Source organism: Schistosoma haematobium, chromosome 6 (assembly GCF_000699445.3).
Source record: "Schistosoma haematobium chromosome 6, whole genome shotgun sequence".
NCBI classification, from domain to species: domain Eukaryota; kingdom Metazoa; phylum Platyhelminthes; class Trematoda; order Strigeidida; family Schistosomatidae; genus Schistosoma; species Schistosoma haematobium.
In genome coordinates, this window is record NC_067201.1 from 14969784 (window position 1) to 14995096 (window position 25313).

Below are 25313 nucleotides of genomic sequence, written 5' to 3' on the forward strand. Positions count from 1 at the left end.
CCTATCCCCAGTTCAAATGTGTCTTTCAGGGGTGCTAAACTTCTTATTGAATACCCAATCTTCCAACTTTGGTGAAAATTTGACCCACTTTTGGGAAATTTTGAGGGAGCCGCTATAGAAAATTTCGTGGAAATTTAGGGGAAATGGCATCAAAACACCAAAATTGTGACAGACGACTGTCACAATAACATCAGTCGGTACACACGGTGACGCGATTTCCACTTAAGGTTCTATAGATTAGGCGGCCGCGTCATGGTGAATCTACAATCTTGGGATTAGGTATATCATCCTAGTCGCAAAAGTAAATGTAATTCATACAGCTGAGCATATTCCAACACTTTCAACCTGCTGTTTAGAAGCATTTCTTTCTATATATTCAAAAATTATCAAGTTTTTGGTACACTACAACTCATCTGACTATTTATTATTTTTAATTTTGTTTCCAACGCAGCAACAGGTTTCGAGAGGGACCCACTCTTAAATTTCTTATCTGCTGATAGCTGTGTTTTGAAAGACAGCAGTTCACAGCCGGAAGAATCAAACGTAGTATACCTCTGTTTTTCAAAGCCTTTAAATATGACCAATCTTATAAGTCTCTTCAGTGAGCCCAAAATATAAGGATTCAGGCAACTACGAACAGATTGCTTTAAGTCACCTGAATAACCGGGTTTTCAAGGCCAGTGTGAAGGTCACTTTTTTCACTCTACAGGATGTCACAGTAATGTCCCACAGAGTTCAGCAGTAGGATCTCTTTTGCATTTCTGTATGAATTAATCTTGTCAGGAATACGCATCTGAGTTGTAACATTTTGCCGACGAATTTACACTTCAGACAGAACTTTGCCTTCAGGATGATCATCTAATACTGCTAGAAGATTAGGTTTGACTTCAAAGGTGGGCCGGTAACGTTGCACTTAAAAATAACGCAAAGCGAAAAGTAGACTGTCTGAGACAAGTTGAAAATTGCGTGTACAACACGCATAACTCTTCTACAGAGTTGTCACGAGTTTAAAATATATGAGCGTCACAGGACTTTGTTCTAAACTCTGACGCCAACCGGCTAATTACCTTTGAATCAAACTGTGTACTAGGAACGTTGAGGCACAACTTTGTCAATTTTAACGTTAAAAATTTACAATTGATCTAGGAGAGCACTATTTGGTTCTACTCAGAGTACTGAAACATAGAATTTCCCTCACTCGTTGCAAAAGGATAAGAATTATTATCGAACCACTAAATAAATTCGAGCAAGCAAATTCAAATTTTATGAAAAACGACTTTAATCGCTTGGTCTTATCCATAATAGTCTGAAGTACTCAGAAGTAGTCTGTAATTGACCTATTACACTATCACTAATGCTAGGGATCCTTTAAAATACGTACGTAAGATCAAACCCTTACAAATTTCAGTGACAATATTCAAAAGTTGGAATCACAGTATAGTAAATCAATTGTGCACATACCTGCTTTTTACGGAAAGTTAAATTTTGAAATTATCCATTCGATGAAAATTTTCAAAAGAGTCCCTGAAAGTTCTTGAGAGGAATCTTACTGCATTCCCAACGACTCATGACAGTATTTCTCCATAATTCACTAGTATCTAACTTTCGCTCTTTTAATATTTCTAGGTCCATTTCTAGAGGTTTGTGCAGTTTGATGCTTTTAGATACAGAAGTCATTTAGGCGAAAGTTTCAATCTCGGTCACTACAACATAAACCGTTTGAACGTTTGACCTTGGACATTGAAGAGCACGAGGTCACTTGATGCGTTTATACAGTTTTCGTGTTACACGATGAAACGTCAGCCTCCAAGTGTTATAGTCGGAACGTCTAAATCCAAGATGTATGTTTTGTCATCTGCACCAACATTTCTGAATATACCGTTGGTTCCAACGAATGTTTTATTGATAAACAGTGTTAATATTTGTATGTCTTAGTATAGAAGTATATTTAAACTATTTATACAACATATAGGGTAATCTATCTCGAAAAAAATGTGAATCTTTTTAAAGAGCGAACGTTTTTCGAGAATTTTAGCTCAAATTGATGGAAAACCTAGTACGATTTCATCGAAATTTACACTTCAAATTGCATTGTTTTATCGTCTTTTCACTGTAATATAAACCGAGCCATCCACTCTTCATCCGAATTTCTACTTAATCAGTCCACAAAAAAATTATCTCTTATTAATGTCACTCATATTGATCTTGGCTTTCCTAACGGAGTCAACACTTGTATGCAATTTATGGAATCTATAAAATTGTTACTCGTCTTAGATATTTATTTGAAAAATACAAGTGTTATCAACCTAGACTGAAACCCCAAGATTTCGTAATTACGAAAGTTTGACAGTTAATCTATAGTTTATATGAAGTCATATAAATTGTCTCCACGTGCATCATATATGTCCCAACTCTATGTACCGATTGAGAAAGCTTCATTGTTTAAAAAACAATCTATAGGGGAAGTATGATTACGGTGTAAAAATTTTGAAATACACCGTTTATTTTGCACTTCTACTTCGTCAGTGAGAACCTAGGTTATCATTCATTCAATCCTGAAATTGAAGAGCGATAAGCATTTATAGTGGAGTTTGTTTAAATCCGTTTTTTACTAATATACGACAACATAAGGTCAGGCTTACAGTGATGTTCAACAAAATTTTACCCCGTCTCTATAGAACGGAAGAAAAGCTAGCTATGAAGCATATTTCATTATCTTTTCCTCCATGATAACGCTTACTGAGCTTATCTTTCATGCCACAAAGGTAATCTTGCAATCGGACGTGGTACTATTGTAAGTAATACTAGAGAGTTGAAGTCGTGATAATAATATTTGTGGCGATCAAGAACAACTAAAACAAATCTCCACTTAGTATGCTTTTGTAGAATCTGCGTTTCTGAAAACCCTTTTTGGTGGTAGTTTCAAACACCGCAAACTGGATGACTAGTTCAGTTTTCATGATGTAAGAAGAGATTTATTCCATGGATGTTTTTGGATTGTCACTCACTAGTCGTTTCACTGTCGCCATCTTAAATACTAGAGGATCATCAGATTAGCAAGTCAGCATACAAATATGTCCCTCATATCTTGTTAAAGACTAATGTTCAGCACTTCTAATTCCACTTCGGTCAACAGAAAAGTGTGAACCTGACAGTAAAGCACCAATCTTTAGAAGACATCACAAGTAAATTTAATATGTGCTCATGACTAAGTATGAAACACTTCAATATGCTTATGTCACTAGAATCGTTGACTTCAGTAAAAAAACTAACATGGTCTATGGGAGATCTAAATTTATTTCATTCATTATCACCTATGTAAGTAATTAGTTCAGGCTTGCCTAGGCTTGTTTCTATACTGTCCAGCTTAAATTGGGTGGATTTAATACCCCTCACGTAATAAACCTGTTTTATAAAACCGGAGGTAACTAGATTACCTGTCGTAGGCAAACAGTAGACTGTTCGATGTAGATTTAGGCGTAAATGTTAGGACGTTTCCCCTCCCAGAAAGACATTTGAGGGAAATGTCTCACTATTCCTCCATGGTAGGCAACAAAACAGACTATATGTCACCTTCCCCCTTTGTTTACACAATTTTTCTTTCAAGAATGTCACTATTCTCTTGTTTGCTTGAAGAGTCATCTGTTTACTGTTTAATATAGTAAGTACAACTATGTTAGTAGTTATACAACTCTTCTTTGATTGTTTGGATACTATTCCTATTCTTAATTATTATGGTCGTGATGACTTTCTAAAAATACTTATAGTCTTTAGTAATATTTTGACAGTGAAGTTTACAAATGACGAGTCTTATCTTTTCCCCTTCTTCTTGGTCCATAATGATTGTTCTTTTTATAGAGCGAACAAAGTTTCGCCTGGCGAATTCATGAATTACTGTCGGTTAAAAGTAACAAGCCTGCCAAAACAACACTATGAACTGCCTTAGTTTCAAGATCGTGTCTTTGTTCATCACTAGCCCATGTTTTCTAGTAAGTTTACCTTAGACTACTTCATTGTAAGCTTTTGCCCATCAAAACCTCCATAGAACTAAACCTAAACGTTCAATAAATGATCAGACAACTTGTGGGTGTGCTTTGGACCATACAGTTTGGTACTTTTCACTTTGAGACTTCATTTTTTATATCTACCGCTACTTTTCTTATAATTTCCTAAAGCCTTTCAAACAATCTTATTTCTGTATAGTATGCCTAATTCTCCGCTAAAAGTGTGCTAACGTGTCCTGGAAGTAATAACGTACTATTATTAGTTATTTGTAGTGTACACCAATTATTTCATTTTGAGTCAATCTATCTTTTAGGCGTCAAACGACCTTGGTCCCCACCGAGAATCTTTCACAGTCAATAAATGAAGAATTGTGGGAAAATACCGTCTCTCTGTTAGTATATACACATCCCAAGTGTGAACCCAGTAGCAAAGTAATACTTCAGGCTAGAAATAAATCCGTATTACGATTAGATTTTAGGCCTAGATATGGACGGAACAATTATTGTTCCATCTTCAGGAAAAGTTTTTCCAAAAGACTACAAAGATTGGAAGTAAGATTTATCTTATTCAATAACTTATCACTTTAGATTGATCAACGACAATGTTATCCCTAAGCTCAAGGAATATTTTGATAAAGGATATAAAATTGTTTTGTTCTCTAATCAAGTACTCGCTTTTTATATTACGTTACTTTCTAAAATCACCTCTTCAGAAAGGTATAACAAAAGGCTACCAAGATATACCTAGTTTCAAGTTAAAAATAGAAAATATTGTAGATAAATTAAACATACCAATCCAAGTAATAAAAAATACATTCGACCATATGTAATGCAATCTAGGGTTTGTTTTCTATCTTAGATGATAGAAACCGCAAACCTCTCACCGGAATGTGGGATTTTCTTAATGAAAAAGGTAATGCTGGAGTCTCTATTGATTTGTTCGCATCCTTGTATTCTGGCGGTAAGTTATCATTCGTATTCACTTTACAACTGTAATATCAGGAAAATATTTTTATTCTAATCTTCCACGAGATAATTATTTGGGGAGATGTCATAAAAACTGACCTTTTAAATATTACTAACATGTCTAATAGGGGGCTCGTCAACCACGTTCTGAATGTGCGAAAATTAAACCAATATAACATTGCAGAACCCCGCGCAAAAGTCATTGGTCCATATTGTTCGAGGATGCACAGACTAACGAGGGCTATTTTTATGTTCATAAGAAGTCTATTAGTACATATATCCCATTGTAGTGGGGTTTTCAGTTACTTACCCTAACATTTTGTGTACCTTCGTCTAGATGCACATAATTCTTTTCATATCTCAAATTATTATCAGTGGCTTTATAAATACGTATGATATCTTAGTTCAAGCACCTATAGCTTTTTTTCACATATTAACGCTGCTTCATTACGTATGGGTAGGTGGTTTAACCTGCTCCCTAACTAAAGGTACGTTTATGTGACTTCAAGCTGCACTTCAGGTGTGAGCACAAACCAAACTAGGTCCTTTAAGATTCAAATTTGAAACTTTAGTGACCAAAAACTATGTCCATGCATAATTTACTTTAAGTTACCATTGTTGGTAGCGTCCCGCTTGAACCAAAGCGCGTGAAGTGAAATTCAAGCCTTCGGTGTAACTAAAACTTCTTTGGTCACCAAGCTATCACTACATTTTTTAACTCTCCAGTCGGGAACCTATAACTCGTTCCTTCTGTTATTTTTAAAGCTGAATAACTATTTACTTTCCAATTCTTTTTTACTTGACTTAGTATTATTTACCACTTATTTCTCCCTGGCTTTTTTTCTCATCAGTTTAGATTTGTTAAATAAAATCCGTTATAAAAACATTCACCGAAATTTGAACTAGCAGTGCTAAGGAAATCGGGCGTCAAGAATGTAGAAGACATTCAGTGTAAAGCTAGTATTTTAATTGATCAAGATTTTAAAGTCAATTATCGGCTCAGACGAGACTGTTAAATAAAATGCAGTTATTTAAATTCCAATAGCTGTAAGCTTTGGTCAGCTAATATTACATGCAATTAGTTCCCTTTATGAATTTAAATAAAGCCAGAACAAATATTGATGCAGAATAATATCAGTTACATAGCTAAAAAAAAAGCCGCAAAATTTAAGCAAGCCTATTCAATTAGTATAACCATTTAGTGTAACATGGTTTCATATCCATATAGGTTTTATGGCTTTATCAACATTACGAATTAGTGCTGCCTTGTGTTAGCCTATTTTACAACATCTGTTTATTCAAATATGATCTAACACTTCACAAGTTTGATCTCATAAGGATAGAGCACAACCACGGAAAACCAGTTGTCCATTAACTCTTAACCCTTCGTTGTAATCGTCGCCTAACGGTTAGAACATTCGACTTTCAATTGTTAAGCCCTAGGTCCAAACACTGCCTCACTCACTGTGATATAGACAAGCGGATAGCATCTCTTACTACCTACACAAAAATGGGCGATTCAAACCCGAGAACATATTAATTTGTAATTACTAAATGAGTCATACTAGTTATTCCTCAAATTGGTTTTAAGCTTACAACTGGTCATCAGAACAAGTATTATAAACTATGAATAACTTAAAATAATAATTATTATTATACAATGTTTTAAATCCTTCAGTGATCCTAAAAAGTAATGTAAACCGATGAATCCCCACACTAGGTGAAAACAACCGTTCCTCGTTAACAAATAAGTGCACAAATGATACTAATGTTTAAAGTCAACTTCTTTACACACAGTCCATTCTATTTTCCCTCAATAATTAGAACAAAAAGTATTCGGAATGTAAACTCTGATTGTTATTCTTTCAAAAAGCTTATGTATTCTGTAATGGATTCATTAATAGTATGACTTTGTTTACTCTGTTAAAACTAACGGTTCTATTTACACTCAGTGTAGTTTATGAATAGCCTCCAAGTATCAAAACGCTTCACCCTTAGTATATTTGATAAAATTAATTTATATTACTTTTTAAAGTTATAAGTAGATTACTTATATTTAATTATTTGTCTCACCTGTCCGAAAAATCTTCGTCTATTAACTTCAATGGAAATAGTTCTGATTATCATCAACAAGTTGTCTTTTGTAAGGCATTTATCACAAAGCAACGTCTGTATACTCTTACTAACGTAAGAATTATATAAATACAAAGCAGCTAACTTCGCAGGTAATTTGACATTAAAAATAGTGACATGGTTTCTGCCATTGAATTCAATTAATTCTACGAAACATATCTTTAAGTTATGTATGCTCAGAAATTGTATGTCCAGCTAATGTATGATATTACTACCCTCAGAATAGTGTTGTTCACCTAATGATGGACAAGGAGATAACCCCAGAAATACCCGAGGTTAGCATAGGCTGCTTTCTCTAAATGAAAAGACTTTTCTTCACTTCACATCACTAATATGTCTGCTTAAATAAATGAATTTACCAATGATCTTCACTAGTTCATCAATAGCAGTGACTTTAGACATAGGCATTTTACAATTTAACGTTATTCTTTATCTAAACGGTTCAAATCATAAACACACGTAAACACAATCATCTTATTAACCGAGTTCGATGTATAATATAGTCTGTATTTCATCACAATTACACGATATCGTCTGGTTATTCCTAATCAAAAAACACTTCAACAAATAACATATCTATAACACAACCACACATTTTCATTAAATCTGTTTCCAAAAATACATCAACGACGAAAAGTGGAACTATAAAATACAGTTAGTATTTATCGAAGTCCTACTTTGATTCTCTTTTCATTAGTTCTTCATATCTGTTTGGGGTTTAAGTGATGTACCAAGCTTATCTGGACTGTCTAACCAACTAATTTGTAAGTATTGGATCTCCTTATTATCATCTTCCTAACAATAATTTACTAGGTTGCGAAACATCAAAGATTCAATTATCTAATCATTGGGATTTTACAAATATTTCATTGTAATTGTCACTAACAATTTCTCCCTTGTTGTTTTGATTAGTTACCTAATGACTGTAACTAAAAACTTATTACTTTTTAAGCTAATAATGTAATGTCTACTACTAATCTTTAACAGATGCTGCTGGTCGTCCAGCTTCTGGAAAGCGTAAGAAAGATCATTCATGTGCTGATCGTTTAGTAAGTTGATTGTGTTTTCATTTGGTCATTTTCTATCTGTTCATAATTATGCAATTCAGTAAGAGAAAGGTGGTTATAACTTTGAATTTTTTCTATGAATATGTTCCCAAAAGCCTTCGAACAAGAGGAGGAAAAATTTTAAATGATGCAGTTACTAAACATTTCTTAGACACATGACTTCAGGTCGATACCGTGCAATATTTCAAGGTGATTAATGAACATCCAAGCTCCAGTCTTCTGAAGTTTGCAGAAACTCTTGCTACCAGGCGTCAGAAACCTGATTTATGTGTTCAAAAGGAGATGATTGTTAATCTCTCTTTGACTTTATAACAAATATTCCTTCATTACATCATCAAATTTTGTTTAACTCTTTCCTTCAATTAATTACATCACTGCGTCTTTTTATTTCAACTGAACGGAAAAAGAATTCATGTTGTTTCGCCTAAATCTTTCCTCTTGCTTTCTTCGAGAATTCTATAACAGTTGAAATAACAACTTTATATACAGCAGATTGTTTCACGTCAGTTGCACCTAGGAGAAAATAATACTGTTTGTCTACTTGTATTAAAAGAAAAACGATTGAAAAATACACAAATTATTTTGATAATGGCTGTGTGCTCGAAAGTCAAGTGGTTATTTGAAAACTTCTATGAATCTAATATATAAAGTGCCTGTAACAAATGGAATTTATTTTAGGATATACATTGTCTTGATGTTTTATATTCCTTTTTTTAACATAAATATTGTTGACAAATAATTTCAGCGAAGAGATCTCTTTTCAACGAATTTATTATCAAGCTATACAATCGTATATATATGAAATTTTTTTGTTTTTTGTCAAAGTACTAATTCCGTGAGGAAATGTGAACACAATTAACCATGACATAGTAAAAAAAATTATAATACTAGATTAGTACTTTTACAAAAAACAAAAAAATGTCATATATATACGATTGTACAGCTTGATAATAAATTCGTTGAAAAGAGATCCCTTCGCTGAACTTCGTGTATAAATATTGTTGTCAAGGCAATTTTTTCAACTTATCAAGTATCATTTTCTCAACAAGACAGCTTTTGGATATATATATATATATATATATATATATACTACCTTAACGTTCAGATGTTCACTCTGTAAGCATAACTTTAGCAAACTAACAAATCTGAAGATTTATAGCTTAAATGTCGGGTTATTGGAGATAACCGATATTAAAACCTGAATCTAATTTTTATGCTAGCAAGATGTGCTTCCAGTCTTGAGGGTTTCAATCTTCCCATGGGATTTAAACCCACATCACCCAACTTTACAGTCTGTGACACTACCACTGAGCTATTAAAATTTTGAATGATCTCCTATAGGGCTTAAGTATGTACAAAAATTGATCATTGAGTAGTGACTTATACCTTTTAATGTTGATCGAATTCTGTTGATCAAGTGATCACTTGTCTAAAGGACTCTACATAGCGTACACTATGTTCAGATGTTAAGTAGTTGAAGGTAGTCTATAGTTAACTCTGGACGTAGACAAACATGACATCGGTCGCCACTCAGTGATCAACCAGCGTTAAGTTACAAGTATTAATCGTCATTCTAATGGTAATTACTCTTAATTCTCTAAAAACAAAAATACAGTAATTATATTCTAACGGTCTTATAAAATTTTGATGTGAATTAGTATCATTCCGTTTAAACACGATTTTTTCCTGTTCCTCTCTCTTTTTTCATTTCATCTTATTACTTCTCTCCACATTCTACATAGTTTGCCCAAAATGTTGGAATTCGCTTTTTAACACCAGAACAGCTGTGGTTTGATCAATTAGATACAGAGAAATTTGAGATGCCTAAATTCAATCCAACTGAATTGTTAACTAATGACGATGTACAAAACAGTAAATTACCAAGAATTGACCGACCAAACAAATCAGAGCTTATTTTAATGGTAGGACCTCCTGCGTGTAAGTAATGATTATGATATTGTTTACCTTGACTTTCTTTAAGCCGACAATTTGTAACTGATTTCCATCACGAAATAAATTGCGAGTTTTATCTTAGTTCAGGGTTCAAGACAGTCCACACCTAAGGATTCAAGGTCTCATCATAAGTACAATGTTTTTAAGGCACTAATTCAAAATCTAACGATTAATACTTTTATCTCTAATCACCACATAATGCAATAATAGATACTTATCCATTGGTTAGTCTCCCTGTCTAGAAATTTGAGAGGTCTTAGAAGGTAATCAATAATGAGCACAGTATCATTATTTTAATATTAAGATTTGCGGCTCAGGTTCATGGTTTTGGTGATGTGTTCTCTCAGACTAGTTATTCAATTACGGAGCTTTCATAGACATGAGTTCGACTGGACAAACGTCTGAAATCTGTATTGGGAAACCCTAAGAATGTCAGAAAATTTCTGGGATCATGTCAGTCAGGTCAATCGATAATCAATAGACACATTGACGTAGATTCAATTTATCAACGCATACAGAAAACTCTATCAGTCACAGTGTCTAAGACTAATCGAACAACAGTAAATGGAAAAATAAGAACGAATAGAAACAAAAGGCCATCATAACGAACTAATTCAACACTGGTGGAATAACTGAAAAGCTACTTTGTGTAAATAAAGTAGACGCTGAATATGTTGTTCAAAACGATAATGAAAACTTCACGGTTAAAGTATTTTATAGCTACGAGAACACAACATTTGGGATGGCATTCCCTCTACATTTTTGCATTTATATATATTCTATATGCATTCCTCTCGATTTCTAGTCTTAATTTACCTGCTGATTTGTGGATTAATTGTTATTGTTTTTCTCCTTGATTTTCTTATACACCTTTTAGCTGGTAAATCGCACTTTTGTAGTCGAGTGTTGGCACCATTAGGTTATGAAGTAATTAGTAGGGTAGGTGTTACAGTGTGCTTTCTTGTTGTTTCAAGATATGTTTTGTGAATTGTCTACCTATTCATTGCATCATCTGATCTATCTATCTATCTATCTATCTATCTATCTATATATATATATATATATATATATATATATATATATATATATATATATATATATATATATATATATATATGGTAGTCGTAAATAAAAAGTACCATAGGAAATATGTAGACATGCGTAACTATCTTATTTTCACCTTATAAATTGTATTTTTGTTTGTTTTTGATAGTGATGTTGATTTGATTCATTTTCAATCCTACCATTTATGTGTAGATTCACAATTAATTAGAAAAATAATTCCCAATTGTTTGTATAAACATACGGTTTATTATCATGTTTTCACTTACTGACAATATGGATACTATTATCAACGTAAACAAACCTTAAAATATATTTTTTATCGATGTTATATATGTATACCTTCTAGATCTGTTATTTTATCCCCATATATTCAACCTTTACGTCGTAATATCATAGCTCAGTTTATCTGTTTATTGTTTTAGTTCACAGAGTAATACCACCAACATTCTTGCACCACTTATAACTTCACAAACCTAATATTCAAAATCACTCATTGTTATCTAAAATGAGTTATTTCTGAATGACTTGAAACAGTTTTGTTTAGCGATCCAGTTGTAAAGCAATAGCTTTATATAGTCAAGATTATTTTGTTTCTTGAAAGACACTAACCCCTTAGTAAAATACAACTAATCATGTAGAAAACGTAAAATGCTAAGGTTGTCTTGTAATTTGTTTAATCTGTTCGAATTCAGAGATTAAATTTAGCTGCATCGAATAGATGTTAGTAAAAGACTCTATGATTATTCAAATAAAAAAGCAAAACAATAACTTTACAAAAATTACAACATGAACCGACCTTAGACAATTATTATAAATCAGGAGGCACGAAATAGTTACTTAGTCCTAGTATAATGAACGAACTTTCAGGTGGGAAGACCTATTTACTACTTGGTGCAAAACTGCAATGTCTTCGTAAATTATGAAAACCATACATTAAGTACTTCATTTGCACATCTTCCTTCAGTTGTCCTTTACATCTTTCATGATTCTTCCAATTCTCAATCCCTTTATAGTTCCCTTTCTGTCTTCTCCAGTTCAATCTTCTCAGCCTTCTGACAGGCATTCCACTTCTGACCGGTATTACATACTACTTATTTCTGTCAATATAAGTAGCATATACTACATAGTATAAGACTCTTGAGCTGTATATATTCACAATGCCACTGGGGGTCGAGCCAAGAAGCTTCAGGTCCCGCGGTGAGTGCTTAAACTTCAAACACTAGGTCTCCATCAAGTGGTTTACATTCCTAATTTTAATAGACTGCTTACCACAACTAAAGATCAGGAATTCTATCCCCAATTAAATTGTAAATGCCATTTTCTGAGGAGTCCCATACTAGGACAAAATATCCGTCTTTATTTATTATTTATTTATTTATTTGAACACATAAATATTGGTACAAGAGGGCACCAAATATATATGCGCCACACAAAACAATCAGAATTTAAAGACAAGGAAAAAAAAGTCAGAATCGTGAAAGAAAAGGGGAACAATAACGAACAGATTGGTGTAAGGTAGTGTAATAATAATAGTAATAATGGGGGAACAGAAAGGTACAACCAGAAGAAATCTTTCAGTTAAGGAAGAAGCAACCACTTTTTACGAAGAAAGTAAAAGAGGGTTACAGCAGGATCGCCACTGGCTTCTATCCTGAGCCATATCTGATAACGTCTCTAGCCACTGTGTTGTGCCAGCCCTTTGCAGATTTCTTTCATACCACGACACCATATCATACACTGACCACCTCTCTGCTTTTTCCAACCAGTCCCAGAGTCGGCAAATAATGCACGACGTGGAATTCTCTGGGACGACATTCGTAGAACATGTCCAGGCCACCGAGGTCGGTGTTTCAAGATGGTGACACCAATTGCATTATCGTCTTTGTGCCCGAAAACACGATGCCAAACCTCTCCATTACTAACATGGTGTTGCCACTGGATGATGGAACACAGAGAGTCGTCTAACATCCTCAACTCGGAGAGGCCAGGTTTCACAAGCATAGAGCAAAACCAGGGCATTTGGGGGCAATAACCGTCTAGTGCTCCCTGACTTTCAGTGATTTCTTAACCAAGTTCAGTTCATGTTTCAAACTATGAAATGCAATAATCTTCAGAAACTCCTATCATTAAGAATAAATTTTTCAAGTTGGTCTGCATCAGAACACTTATTCACATGCACTCAAACTTAAAAAGGACGCATTCGAAAAAAGCATTTATGTGACCTCCAGACCACTGAGTCAGCATTCAATAGTTCAGATGTCAATTTGCGATATTGCACAATCCTCTTCCATTGCCTGAGATGAATATCTGTTTCACACTCGACACTGATATGATGTATGAAAATTCAGCAATCTCCACAAATCACCTACATTAGTCAAAATAGTATACATTGACCGACTGTTAATAAAGGTATTTTATTAACTATATATAAACCTTTTCCTATAGACTGGTCATAATAAGATAGATGAATAGGTAAAATTTTTAATCTCGTGATTTCATATGCATGATACCCGAATATGAATGAATGTTTGGATATTCCATACTACCATTTTTATTATGCAGTATTATAGTAATTACCACAAAAATTAATGGATGTTTCATAACGGTTTTTGTGTGATTTTCAACATCAGTGATATATTTGTGTGTACAGTGTGTTGATCATGCCTGTTTCCTTTAATGCTGCTGGACACACACTACAACATTCCCTCATTATCATAGTAATAATCTACTTGAATCTCTTCTATTCTCTCTTTACTACTTAATTACAAATCTTGTTGTGTTGACGTATATTTGTATATATGTGTGTATATGGTAATGATGATGGTGGTGTTGTTATTGTTGTAATCTTGAGAAACTACCCAATTAAAATCAAGAATAAAATTTATGGATTGGGAAAAATTCCCAGTTCTTTTGGTTTCGTTATTCCTCGTGCTTAGTCGTTCCTTTCTCTCTCACTCTCTCTGCGCGCTTTTATGTACATACATAAAATGTAAAGAAAATTAATTAACTTAATTTTTTGCTTGGAATTGTACTAAAAACTTTTTTTTTAAATTTACTTTTAAATTCCACTTCTTAAATGGTTTGACCTTCAACTACCATTTTTCCACAAATTCAAATTCAATATAATAATATTCCCTGTTTTAATCAATGTGCTACTGTTCTTAAACGTATTTCTTCAAGGTATTCTTTTAGAGATAAAATCGTAGAGCTGTAACTTTGATAATTTTGAAAGCATTTTGACTTTTAATCAATAGATTGTAAAGTCGAACCTCGCTCCCTCTACTTCTAATACAATCAAGCATATTGATCTAGCTAAGTACATTAAGGTTATTGTTAATTAGTTAGAAGATTAGATAGTTAGCATAAATCTATTATAGGGAAAATTTCATTTAGACATTTAGCAAAAGAGCGAATATCTTAGTCACGCTGAGAAAAAAAGCTTATTTTACTGTGTCCACTGCCTCAGTCATTAAATAGTACTTTGCCATCATTTGCGACAATACCTTAATGTCTTTATTTTGATTCAACATGAGAATAAAGGTGTTCATCATTTAAAGGTACATGTATAACGCCTCCTAGTTTTCAGTGCTTTTCTAACCTGATAACTTTCTGTAATAAAAAATTTCATCTTTAAACTAACTGAATTTCTATAAGCCGTTAAATAAATATTTGATTTTTTTTCTTGTGGTTTACACTGCAGGATAATGTTGGTACATGGCAAAAATGTGTACAAGCTGTTGAACAAGCTATATCTAAAGGTCTTCCAGTTGTAGTCGACAATACGAATATGGATTTAGAGTCACGAACACGTTATATTAAAATCGCTAAAGTATGGGATATACCAGTGAAATGTTTTATCATGGAGACATCTATGGAACATGCTCAACATAATGAACGTGTAAGACTATTCATTTATCTAATTTTTTTCGTATAAATTTGGCGTAAGCGAGATATCCGTCTTCCAGTCAAAAGGTGAGTTTACCGAGCAGCAGTCCACTCCGTTCTACTTTATTGATGTGAAACATGGCCATTAAGAATCAAGGATATTCGTAGGTTACCGGTTTCCGACCGTAGGTGTCTACGAAGCATCGCTCGTGTATTTTTGGACCCTGGAATAAGCACTGTCTGAGCTAAGAATAGAGTACTTGATAAATATGCGAAATTGACTGATGAGGTAATAAACCTTCATCAATTGAGGTGGTCGGGACATGTGTCACGTATACCTAACCACCGCCTACCTCGATAGGCGTTGTCTTCTGGTGTGTGATTAGGCTGTAAGAAAGCGAGGGACGACCAAACCAAAACATGGCACCAGTCCATGAGGTCACTGACAACTTAACTTGGTCATGTTAATAGATGTAGACCACCTAGTTGGGGTCCGCGCGATTATCGTTACTAATGATTAGATACTTTGAATGACATGGTTCAAAATTGTTTATAATAGTGTAGGTGCATTCATTCCCTATCAGCCCCAAATTCTGATATTCTAGATTCGTTATTGTTGAGGAGACCCAGAAAAGTCCTCGAAAAAAGCCAGAAAATTCTGGAAGCACTGAAAAGCATCTTATCTAATTAGCATTCACTGGAAGTTTTGCCAAATATCTAGAAAGTGAAAAGTCACATGTCCAGTTTCTCATTGGATGATTACCTATACTGCGGCCAGACCAAAACATGGCACAAGTCCATGAAGTCACTGACAAGTGGTCTGAGTCATGTCGGTAGGTGTAGACTACCTGGTTGGGGACCGCGAGATGATAGCAACCGATGGTTAGAGACCCTGAATGACATGGCTCAAAATCGTTTGCAATGGCGCAGGTGCATTCACTCTGTGTTTTACCAAATTTTGATCTCCTTATTCCTCCTTGTCTCTTTTTTTTCTCTTCCCAAATTTATTTCACTGGATTATACTCTTTAAATAACATCTCCAAACACTAATTTTCCTGATTACTGCTTATACTCTTATTACCTCTACCACTACGGGATTTGAATCGACCACTGCATCTCTGTGCTAATGTGGTGTGGCGACTCGAACTGATGTACGTACGTACGAAGTTCTACGTTGTTACTGACTGACTATGTTTAGTAGCGTTCCAGAATTTTCCGAAAACCAAAGGCCATCTAAAATACTATAAAACTCTAGATTTCCTGTACATAAAGGAACCTTAGAGCAAAGCGTTTCTTCCATATTTCGCGCCTTTTCTATCGTGTTCAAGTCCCTGTGTTGTTTTAGCCTGAGGGTTACTAGAGGAGCTTAGGAACAGAATCTAGCGTTCAATTAGAAGACTTATCACTTATAACGTTTTTACGTCTTAATTTCACCAATTTATGTTTTATTCCCGAATTGTATCTTCGGTGCTTTATCTTTTCAATCATCGGTGATAGTGAAACTACCTCTTCTATTGTGGGATTTGGGTTGACAATTTCATCTCTGTGCTAATGAGATATTGTAATTTTAACCGAAGCACATACGTACCTGATAAAGGATCGGCAAGTGGATAAGTATCAAAAATAGAGTTGAGGGAATTTTTATCTATTGTGAATACTTTCGATTGTATTCCATTATTGTTAGAACCTTCAAATGTGTAGATAGTCACGTAAATGAATCATTAAGTTATAGTTTACCATTGGGATCACTTTCCTTCAACAACACTAACGGATTTCCCCCTACCAATCGTGCCCGCTAACAATACTGAGACTGATTGGTTCAGGCAACTCCTTGTTGCCCCCAGCCAGCTCAAAATACAAGAAAACCTAATGGATTTACCTCCTACTATTATACTGTTCCATGATAGTATAAAGCAGTTACAAGGCCAAGCACATCATAAATGGGAAATTACGGTGTATTTCTAGATTATTTGTGGTGGAAAATATTTGAATTATTTAGCTACATAGCTCAAATTGTCATTCTGGATAACCTCATTACATCCCTTACATGCACAATGTGGCTCATAGTTGAGTACACGAATCTGTATTTGTTAAATGAGTTTCATCAAAATAAATCATAACGTATAGTGACAAACTGTCGATGGTTTTTCAAACATTACATTTATCTGAAATATACAACTAATGCTAGTTTTCACTTTCTCTATATATTATTTCTTTTGATTATTCCATAGTTTCGCGCTCTAACAAATTCGTCGCATAAACCAATCAGTCAAATGGTTTACAACATGATGAAGTAAGTTTTTATTAAATCCATTTTTATCATTGGCTTCACTTAATCTAAACATTGTTTACACTAAAATGTGCAGATATTTTGGACTCTCAGCTGTTTTATAAGTGATTTTCGATTAAGTGACTATAACAGTAGACTTCAAAAAGCTGGGTTGGTTGCTTGCCAGAGTTTTTTTAGTTCCTTACTTGGAGAGAACTTCCACATAACTATCGTCCATTTTGTATCAAGGAGTCCCTTACTAGAACGAAACAGTTATCTCTGATTTTCAATGGTATCTGAAATGAGATCAGTCTATATTAAATACAACTTACAAATTAAATCCAATTTCCATAAAACGCCCTTCAAGTAAACCGTCAATGAATTAAAAATGTGGAAAATTTAATTCGTTTTACCAAAAATACATGTTGTCACACCTTTATGCTATTCATTGAAATAAATGATATTTTATACTCTCTTTATGTTTGATCTGATGGATCTTAGTGTGTTTTAGTCATTGTAGCTGACTGACTGAGTCATTGAGTGTGGAATAAGTATCCATCGTTCTTATTCCCTACAAAGATTCTAGTCCTATTTGAGATGGGTGCTCAATCGATACATCCTATGTGTCCACATCGTAAAGGTTTATCACATGTGAAACCTAAAATAGAATGTATATCATCATTAATGTTCTTGCCAACCTAGAGGCATAACTGCGTTATTCAAGAAAATGCCACACAATTAGTTGTTTAGACGTTATCACTGTCAATGGGAATCGGAGTGTTACTATTAGTAGCAACCTTTTCAGTAATTTTTTGTATATAGATCTTTTCGAAAAATTGTTCACATGCAGTACAACCACTAATTGAGCAGTGGTAATTGACTAACGTACAGTACGAACTAATGACTGTATGTTAGTTTACGATGTTTTAAACTTCCACGATCTGAAGCAATGAATGCATACGTGCACATCGCCTTCCTCAATACTCTGTACTCGATCACATAGTCGGTAAGTCTGAGAAATTTATTAATTTCAAGACAAAACAAAATGTCACTGATTACTGATCCTAATTATTTATTATTGATTGCTCTAATCAAACAGGATACTTAGCAAAAAAATATTATTTGAAAAAAAGAACAACAACCAACAATTATCACTTTCCACAAAAAAATTCCTCTTTCATCCAATCGTTTCGTGTTTCTTCTCTCATTTATAAAAACAGATCAAAATATGAAAAACCAACTATGGAAGAAGGTTATCAAGAAATTATAACTATTCCATTTATATTAGACAAGAATATGGAAAATCTTTCATTATATTGTAAATATTTATTGGAAAAGTAACTAGCTGGATTCTATTTGTCTTTTTTTTATTTTTTAACTAATCGATTATTATGTTATTACATTTCCTCTACTTCATGCAATATCCTACAGTGATATTTTTACTTAAACTGTATCCTTTCATTGCCTGATCCTATGTTATAGATGACTGACCGACTGATTGTATCCCTTCATAATTTTATTTTTTCATGTTATGTGAAAAAAACGACTGCAGATTTTCTTTCTCCAATACTCATTTTGATATAAAATAAAATCTATATTTATTTTGATAAATCTGCGTTATTATTATCATCGTTATTGTTTCTATTGTTCAAGTTGGTTAGTTTTTTTTTCCATTATGTTCAAACTTTGCCTTCATTCTGTCAGTTTGTGTGTGATGTTTTGTGTTATGGGATGATTAGATTCTGTACTCGACTAAGTCTTATGACACTAACCATAGGCAATATTTCAGTGTATAATACTGACTGGATTATGAATAGACTAGAAGAAAGTTAGAAGCATTCAAACTAAGCTGTTGTATCGATTCATGAAGTTATTAACTATTGATTTGAGCCTTATTAACAAGTAAAGTGTACCTAATTGAGATGAGAAGCTAATAATCATGATTAGTGACTAGAAATGTTAGTTAACATTGGTCGAAATTTGTCATAGTAACCTGAATACATTCATTCTGTATCCTCTTAGATTCCGAATTCCAATATTATCTCATAATTCTTGCTCTATCAATTCATTTCTCTAAAATCATATTCTCTACACTTCTAATCTTGCTATCATTGATAATAAAACTACTCTATGCCATGCTGATTGCATCTCGTCGTATTAATATAGTATAAAAACTCGAAAAACCACATATGTGTGCTCACCCATACGTTCATTGTCTGACTGATGACTCCAATAGTTTAAGCTCTTTAGTTTTAATCATTAAGTCACTTGTACAAAATATAACGTCTTCAATAGTTCTTTATCGATGTTTAATACTAATGATTTTCATCCTATATTGTGATAAGATAAATAACTTATCTATTTAAGATTCTCTTCAATATTTATAGCTCTTCCATATTAAGTTTATTCTCTTTAAATCTGCATTAACATAATCATCCTCTCACTTACAAAATAAGAATAAGTCACATAAAAACCAATACAAATTGAATTTTGATCTATTTGTTTCGATGTCTATCGTACGTATTATGATGTTTAATCTCAAAAGAAATGATTGACCGTTATAGAACTGAAAAACTATCAGATTAGAAGAAAACAAACTGCTTGATACTGTTTGATTTTTAGTACGATAAAACTACACATATATGAGCATATATTTGGTTTCTTCTAACTGAGGAATATCACTTTATGGTATAAAACACTACACATGTCTAGTTGATTCGTTCAAAACTTACGTATTCATAACTCTTTTAAGCTTCACAGTAGGCGACATTTTATCACTTAACTAAACGTGATCATGTATTTAAATCTGTAAGTTACACTGTCGAATAGTTATCATGAAAATTACAATACTTATGACTGAACTAACACTAATCTGAAAAATAAGGTTTTACCATTCCATAATTTTAGACAGATAGTTCACTTATCTAGGAAGCTTCACCGACTCAGGTGAATTACTGACAAAATCTGAAAATGAATAAAAACGGTTCATCTTAATTTTAAAATAATCAGAATATTTACTGAATTTGAAATGAAATCCAGTGGCTATTAGTACTAAAGTTATGTATGTCTTTGAAATATTTCTCGGATATGGGGAAATCACTGTATAAACAAGGTTGAGGTTAGGCATAATTGTTCAAGATAGGAAAACAGGTGGGAGGTCTTCACTACCTTTGTTGACTGAAATATATATATGAAAAACAACCGGCAACTAGAATACACGCTGTTTGGTTGTACTTAAATTGGAAATTAAGGATGGCCAAACTGACCTAGTACATCAGATTGAGAAATCACTAACTTCCGGTTCAACTGTGGTGTATGTTGCTTATGCCGACAGATATAAGTACTATGTAGGAGCAATCGGAAGTGGAATGCCTGCCAGCAGAAGATTGAATTGAACAGAACAGGAAGGGAAACAGAGTAAGTGGAATAGTGACTGAACTGGAAGGATCATGAAGTATTTAAAAGACAACTGATGTGAGAGTAATTTATTTAATATATGGTTTTCATATTTTATAAAAGTACTGTGCAATAAACAATAAGTCGATTTGCCCCATCTGAGTTCTCATTCACTTCATAACTACTGTAGGCAATTTTAAGCTATCGGACTGACATTTTAGAAACAGCTGGTGGTCTATTATACTTAATTCAGGCAGTGAATCTCAGTGAAAATAATATGATGACAAATTTTTGGAAAATGTTTCCCTAATGTTACAGGTATTTCTTATTCATAGATTTCAACAAATATTATGTTTGAATAAAGTGAAAGGTTTCATTGATCAATTCGATCACTTGGCACAATTTGATTGATAGGTATTTACCAAAATGAAAAAATAAACAAAATTATATGAATCACAGTTCAATGATTGATCCTGAAAATCTTAATATATTTCGATAATACAAGTATTATGAGTGAATTTTAACATATTAACTACCTGATCACAATCTATGGTAAAGATTTACGGGTGTTTTCAAACTCCATTCACAATCTCTAAAATACTACAGTTTGTAATCAGAATATAAAAGTGTCTGGGTTATGTTACTGACTACTAATTTGTGAAATGACTCTGCATTTGATCTGGCTCAAATTTAATATTAGGCTGTTTGCTTAAAACAGTTTTGTTTGTGGTGAACTCTACTGAAGATAGAAAGTGTAAAACCTACAGATACCTAATCGTCATTCTTAACAAATATCGTTCTATGTATCAATGACAATGTTGGACTTAATATTTTCAAATTAATTGAGCATTGGGTAAAAAGTTGATAAATATATTTTTTTGTTATGCCACAACGAGTAGAAAGTTATATTTCCGACGTTTCATGACTATATTGTAAGCCACGAAACGTCAGAAGTATAACTTTCTACTCATTGGGACATAAGAAATATATTTATTATTTTATATCATCCTAGTTTGTTGATGCTAGTTATAGAGTACACGTTTATCAAAACGTATTGATTCATAGGGGTAATCATTTGTAACTTCTAAACATTTGATTTATGCATTTTAAGAGACCTATCTTGGTTTGTTATTTTGATAGAAGTTGGAAGATGATAAAATGATGAGGCTAGCGAGGTGAACACTAGAAAGTGATATGTGAATGTAATGATTTGTGTGAACGCTGCGATAGTTTCTATGGCCTTATGTAGGAGCGGGAAACTTTCTTCAGCGACCATGGCAAGAATTTTGCTCTAGAGATAAGAAACTTTTTTTTACTGCAACCAAACAAATGGTATTCAAGAATAATATCACAAGTTACATGTCCATGTAACCGGTACCTAAATAGATTCATCCCTTCAGGATTTCGAAGCCCATGTATACTACTGTTACAAAATAAGAGTTTTATGCTCCCTGGATAAATCATCATATTTCACCAAACCTGTTCAAGACAGATGTCTGATTTTAATTTTGCTTTAATGGAAAAGTTCTTGCCATATGATAACAATGAATAAAACCTAGGAGAAATTATAGACTCATGGTCATGTGAGAGCACTTTGGAGAAGAACTAACCATCTTTACTCTTGATAATAACAAATCATCTAAGGATCTTGGTTTCTGATGTTAGCAATCTAAGCACAAGAAAGATTTCAATGATCAACTAAATTATACATACCGGTTAAGAATCATATAACAAGTGTATATTCTATAATTATTTTGCAGACAAAAACTGATGTTTAGCTAGCATTAGATTTTATATTTTCTTCAAAACAATTCTTGACGGAAATAGGTGTTAATCTTGATTGATTGATCACTGGGTGGTGATCAATGTCATGTGTATCAAGTCCTTCCTAGTGCAGATCGAATTCTATCGACTAAGTTGCAATGTGGCCACTAGTCTAGGTGACTCAACACTGCGTGCACTATGTTGAGATTAGATGGTGGTTGGATTACATCTCAGTCCTACAGGAGATCGGTCGCGGCCCGGATAGCTCATTGGCAACGTCTCCGACTGTGAAGCTGGGTGACTCGGAATGGAACCCGTCAGGGAGCACCAGTTCCCTCAAGATTGCAGGTACACCTTGCTGACGAGTGCCAAGTAGCACGAAATCCGGGTCCAGGGTTTCCTGTCGACTACCTCCAACCACCATCTAGGTGTTATTCTTGTTTCAATTTATCTTTTATATTATAATTTACATTGATTATTTTAGTTATTAATTATTAATTCTACTAGTTTGTGAAAATATAAACTTATTGAATAAAGTATTTAATAAAGTACCCTAAAATCTATATTGATTAATTGAATCTAGTTGTTTTTCTTTCACTTTCAATCTAATTATTTTCTTTAGGAGTATTCACATTCCTTTTCAATTGACCAACCTTTAGCTTCATCAACTCAACAACCTAATTCTGATATTATTATTATGAATTATTCTATTAATAATAATAATAATAATAATAATAACACTATACTAAATAAATTAAATAATGATAATATTGAATACTTTTATGAAACAAAAGAATGGTATTTGAAATATTTTAGCCGTTATTGTGAAAAAGGTGAGAAACAATATCAACAACAAAATCTCAATCAAACATCTCATGAACAAAACAATCATAAGAAATATCAACAAAATGAAATTATGGAAGTGGAACAACAGGAACAACAACTATCATCATCATCATCACAACAACAACAACAAAATATATGGGAAACATGGACAGAAGAATGTGATATCAAATTGAAGATACGTTTAGCTGGTTTTGGGCATTTATGTATTTTACGTGGTAAAATGATACTTGAATCATATTTTCTAATTTTATCAAAGAAATGGATGAAAGCAGTAATTGTCGGTAAGTTTATTGTTTTCAAAAAAAAAAAACGAAGTATCTTTTAATTTACAATATTTTGTTTTAAATGAACGAAGTAGTTTCATTCAATTTAGAACTCTTCAATGTCACTTTGTCTAACTTACAGTTATGTTCATCTGATGATTATAATTTAAAGGAGGAACACACCATTGCTCGTAATTGTTTATTACCAACAAAAAAATAGTGTTCAGTTGTTCTTTTTAAAGGCCAACTAATTGTTTATTTTCATCGAAATCATGGAACGATCTACGTTAGACCACCGTTAAAAACCTGAAATCTCTGGGCGGATGTACCATCCTAGTATGGAACTTTTCACCAGTGCACATTCATAAACATGCTGATGGAATCGAACCCAAGACCTCCGATCTTGCTCATGAACCCTTAATCTTTAGACCACTGAGACGGCATCCCACAGTGTTAATGTCTGTGGTTATCTCACCAAAAGTAGTTATCACCAGGGTTATTTGAAATCAGGATTATTTTACTACCGTTTTGTTCTGGTTTGATTCTGTCCCACAATACAAATGTCTTTTTTCATGTGAGATCTGCGTCCTGAAATACCAGGTATTACTGTGGACATAATTCTGTGCATTATTCACTGCTTCATATTTTCTATTTCCAACGTAATGTTTAACATTATTATTCTTTATCAATTAAAGAAGCCCTCCTCAAGGTTTCGATATTTAACCGAATTAAGCTGAGAAAGAATATTAATAGTTTGCTATGATATTACAAGACTGAATTTGAAAAAATATATACATATTATAAAAATCGTAAATACTACTTATATGTCTTATTTCTATCTCATGTTTCTCTTCACTATCTAGGTGGAGATGAAGTTATGATTCAAATAAGACAATCTAACAGAATGAAACGATTTCGAATGACATTTTTCAATGAAACCGATGCAAATGATTTTTTTATGAATTTATCGAAATTCGCTGCTACTAATACTACTACTACTACTACTACTACTACTACTACTACTACTACTACTACTACTAATAATAATAATAATAATAATAATAATAATAATAATAATAATAATAATACTTTGGTGAATAACAATGAAGTAATAAAAAACAAAAGTAATTTATCAACAGAAACTATTTTAAATAAAATGCTAAATAATCCTGTCCAATTACCAGAAAGTTGGTCTACTGAATGGCCAACTCAAAGTTTAGAAGGTCTTATACGATTATGTTTGATTGATCCAAATTTTCCAGGATTTGTAAATCGAATTGATGGTATTATGAAAAAATTTACATGTACAATGAGTGATTTATCATCACAGTGATGATGATGATGATGATGATAATCTTCTTCGGTTTTTTGGTAGAAAGAAAAGTTGATCAGAGAAAAGTATTTGTTTAATGTACTTCAATTAATCACATTAAATTGGTCAAGTTACTGTTTGTTTCAATTAATTAAATTGAACAGTATTATGATTATTATTAAACTATTGGTTTTAGTTAATACAATCTTTAGTTGAATAGTTTCGCTTCTGATTTTAAAGAAATTTTCTCATTCCGAACTAACATCATTCGAAGAGATAGTAACAATCAGGAAATATTGTACATCTGTTTCATCTTCACTCAATTAGTCATAACTAATGTGAAGCCTACTACAAATGTATGTTTGTCTTATTTACTTCATAATTTATTTC

The 25313-nt window shown here is 33.0% G+C and overlaps 1 protein-coding gene across 1 annotated transcript; it reads left to right on the plus strand.

The window, feature by feature from the left end:
• Positions 1 to 1725: 1725 nt before the first annotated feature.
• Positions 1726 to 21886, plus strand: MS3_00008597 (uncharacterized protein). The gene is made up of 12 exons (XM_051216931.1): positions 1726 to 1841; positions 4319 to 4436; positions 4477 to 4556; positions 4593 to 4671; positions 4718 to 4804; positions 4845 to 4965; positions 8091 to 8152; positions 9913 to 10108; positions 11001 to 11062; positions 14889 to 15086; positions 17305 to 17366; positions 18563 to 21886. The coding sequence occupies exons 1-12, from the start codon at positions 1792 to 1794 to the stop codon at positions 18681 to 18683; spliced, it is 1236 nt and encodes a 411-aa protein (XP_051065567.1). The 5' UTR covers positions 1726 to 1791; the 3' UTR covers positions 18684 to 21886.
• The last annotated feature ends 3427 nt before the right edge of the window (positions 21887 to 25313 follow it).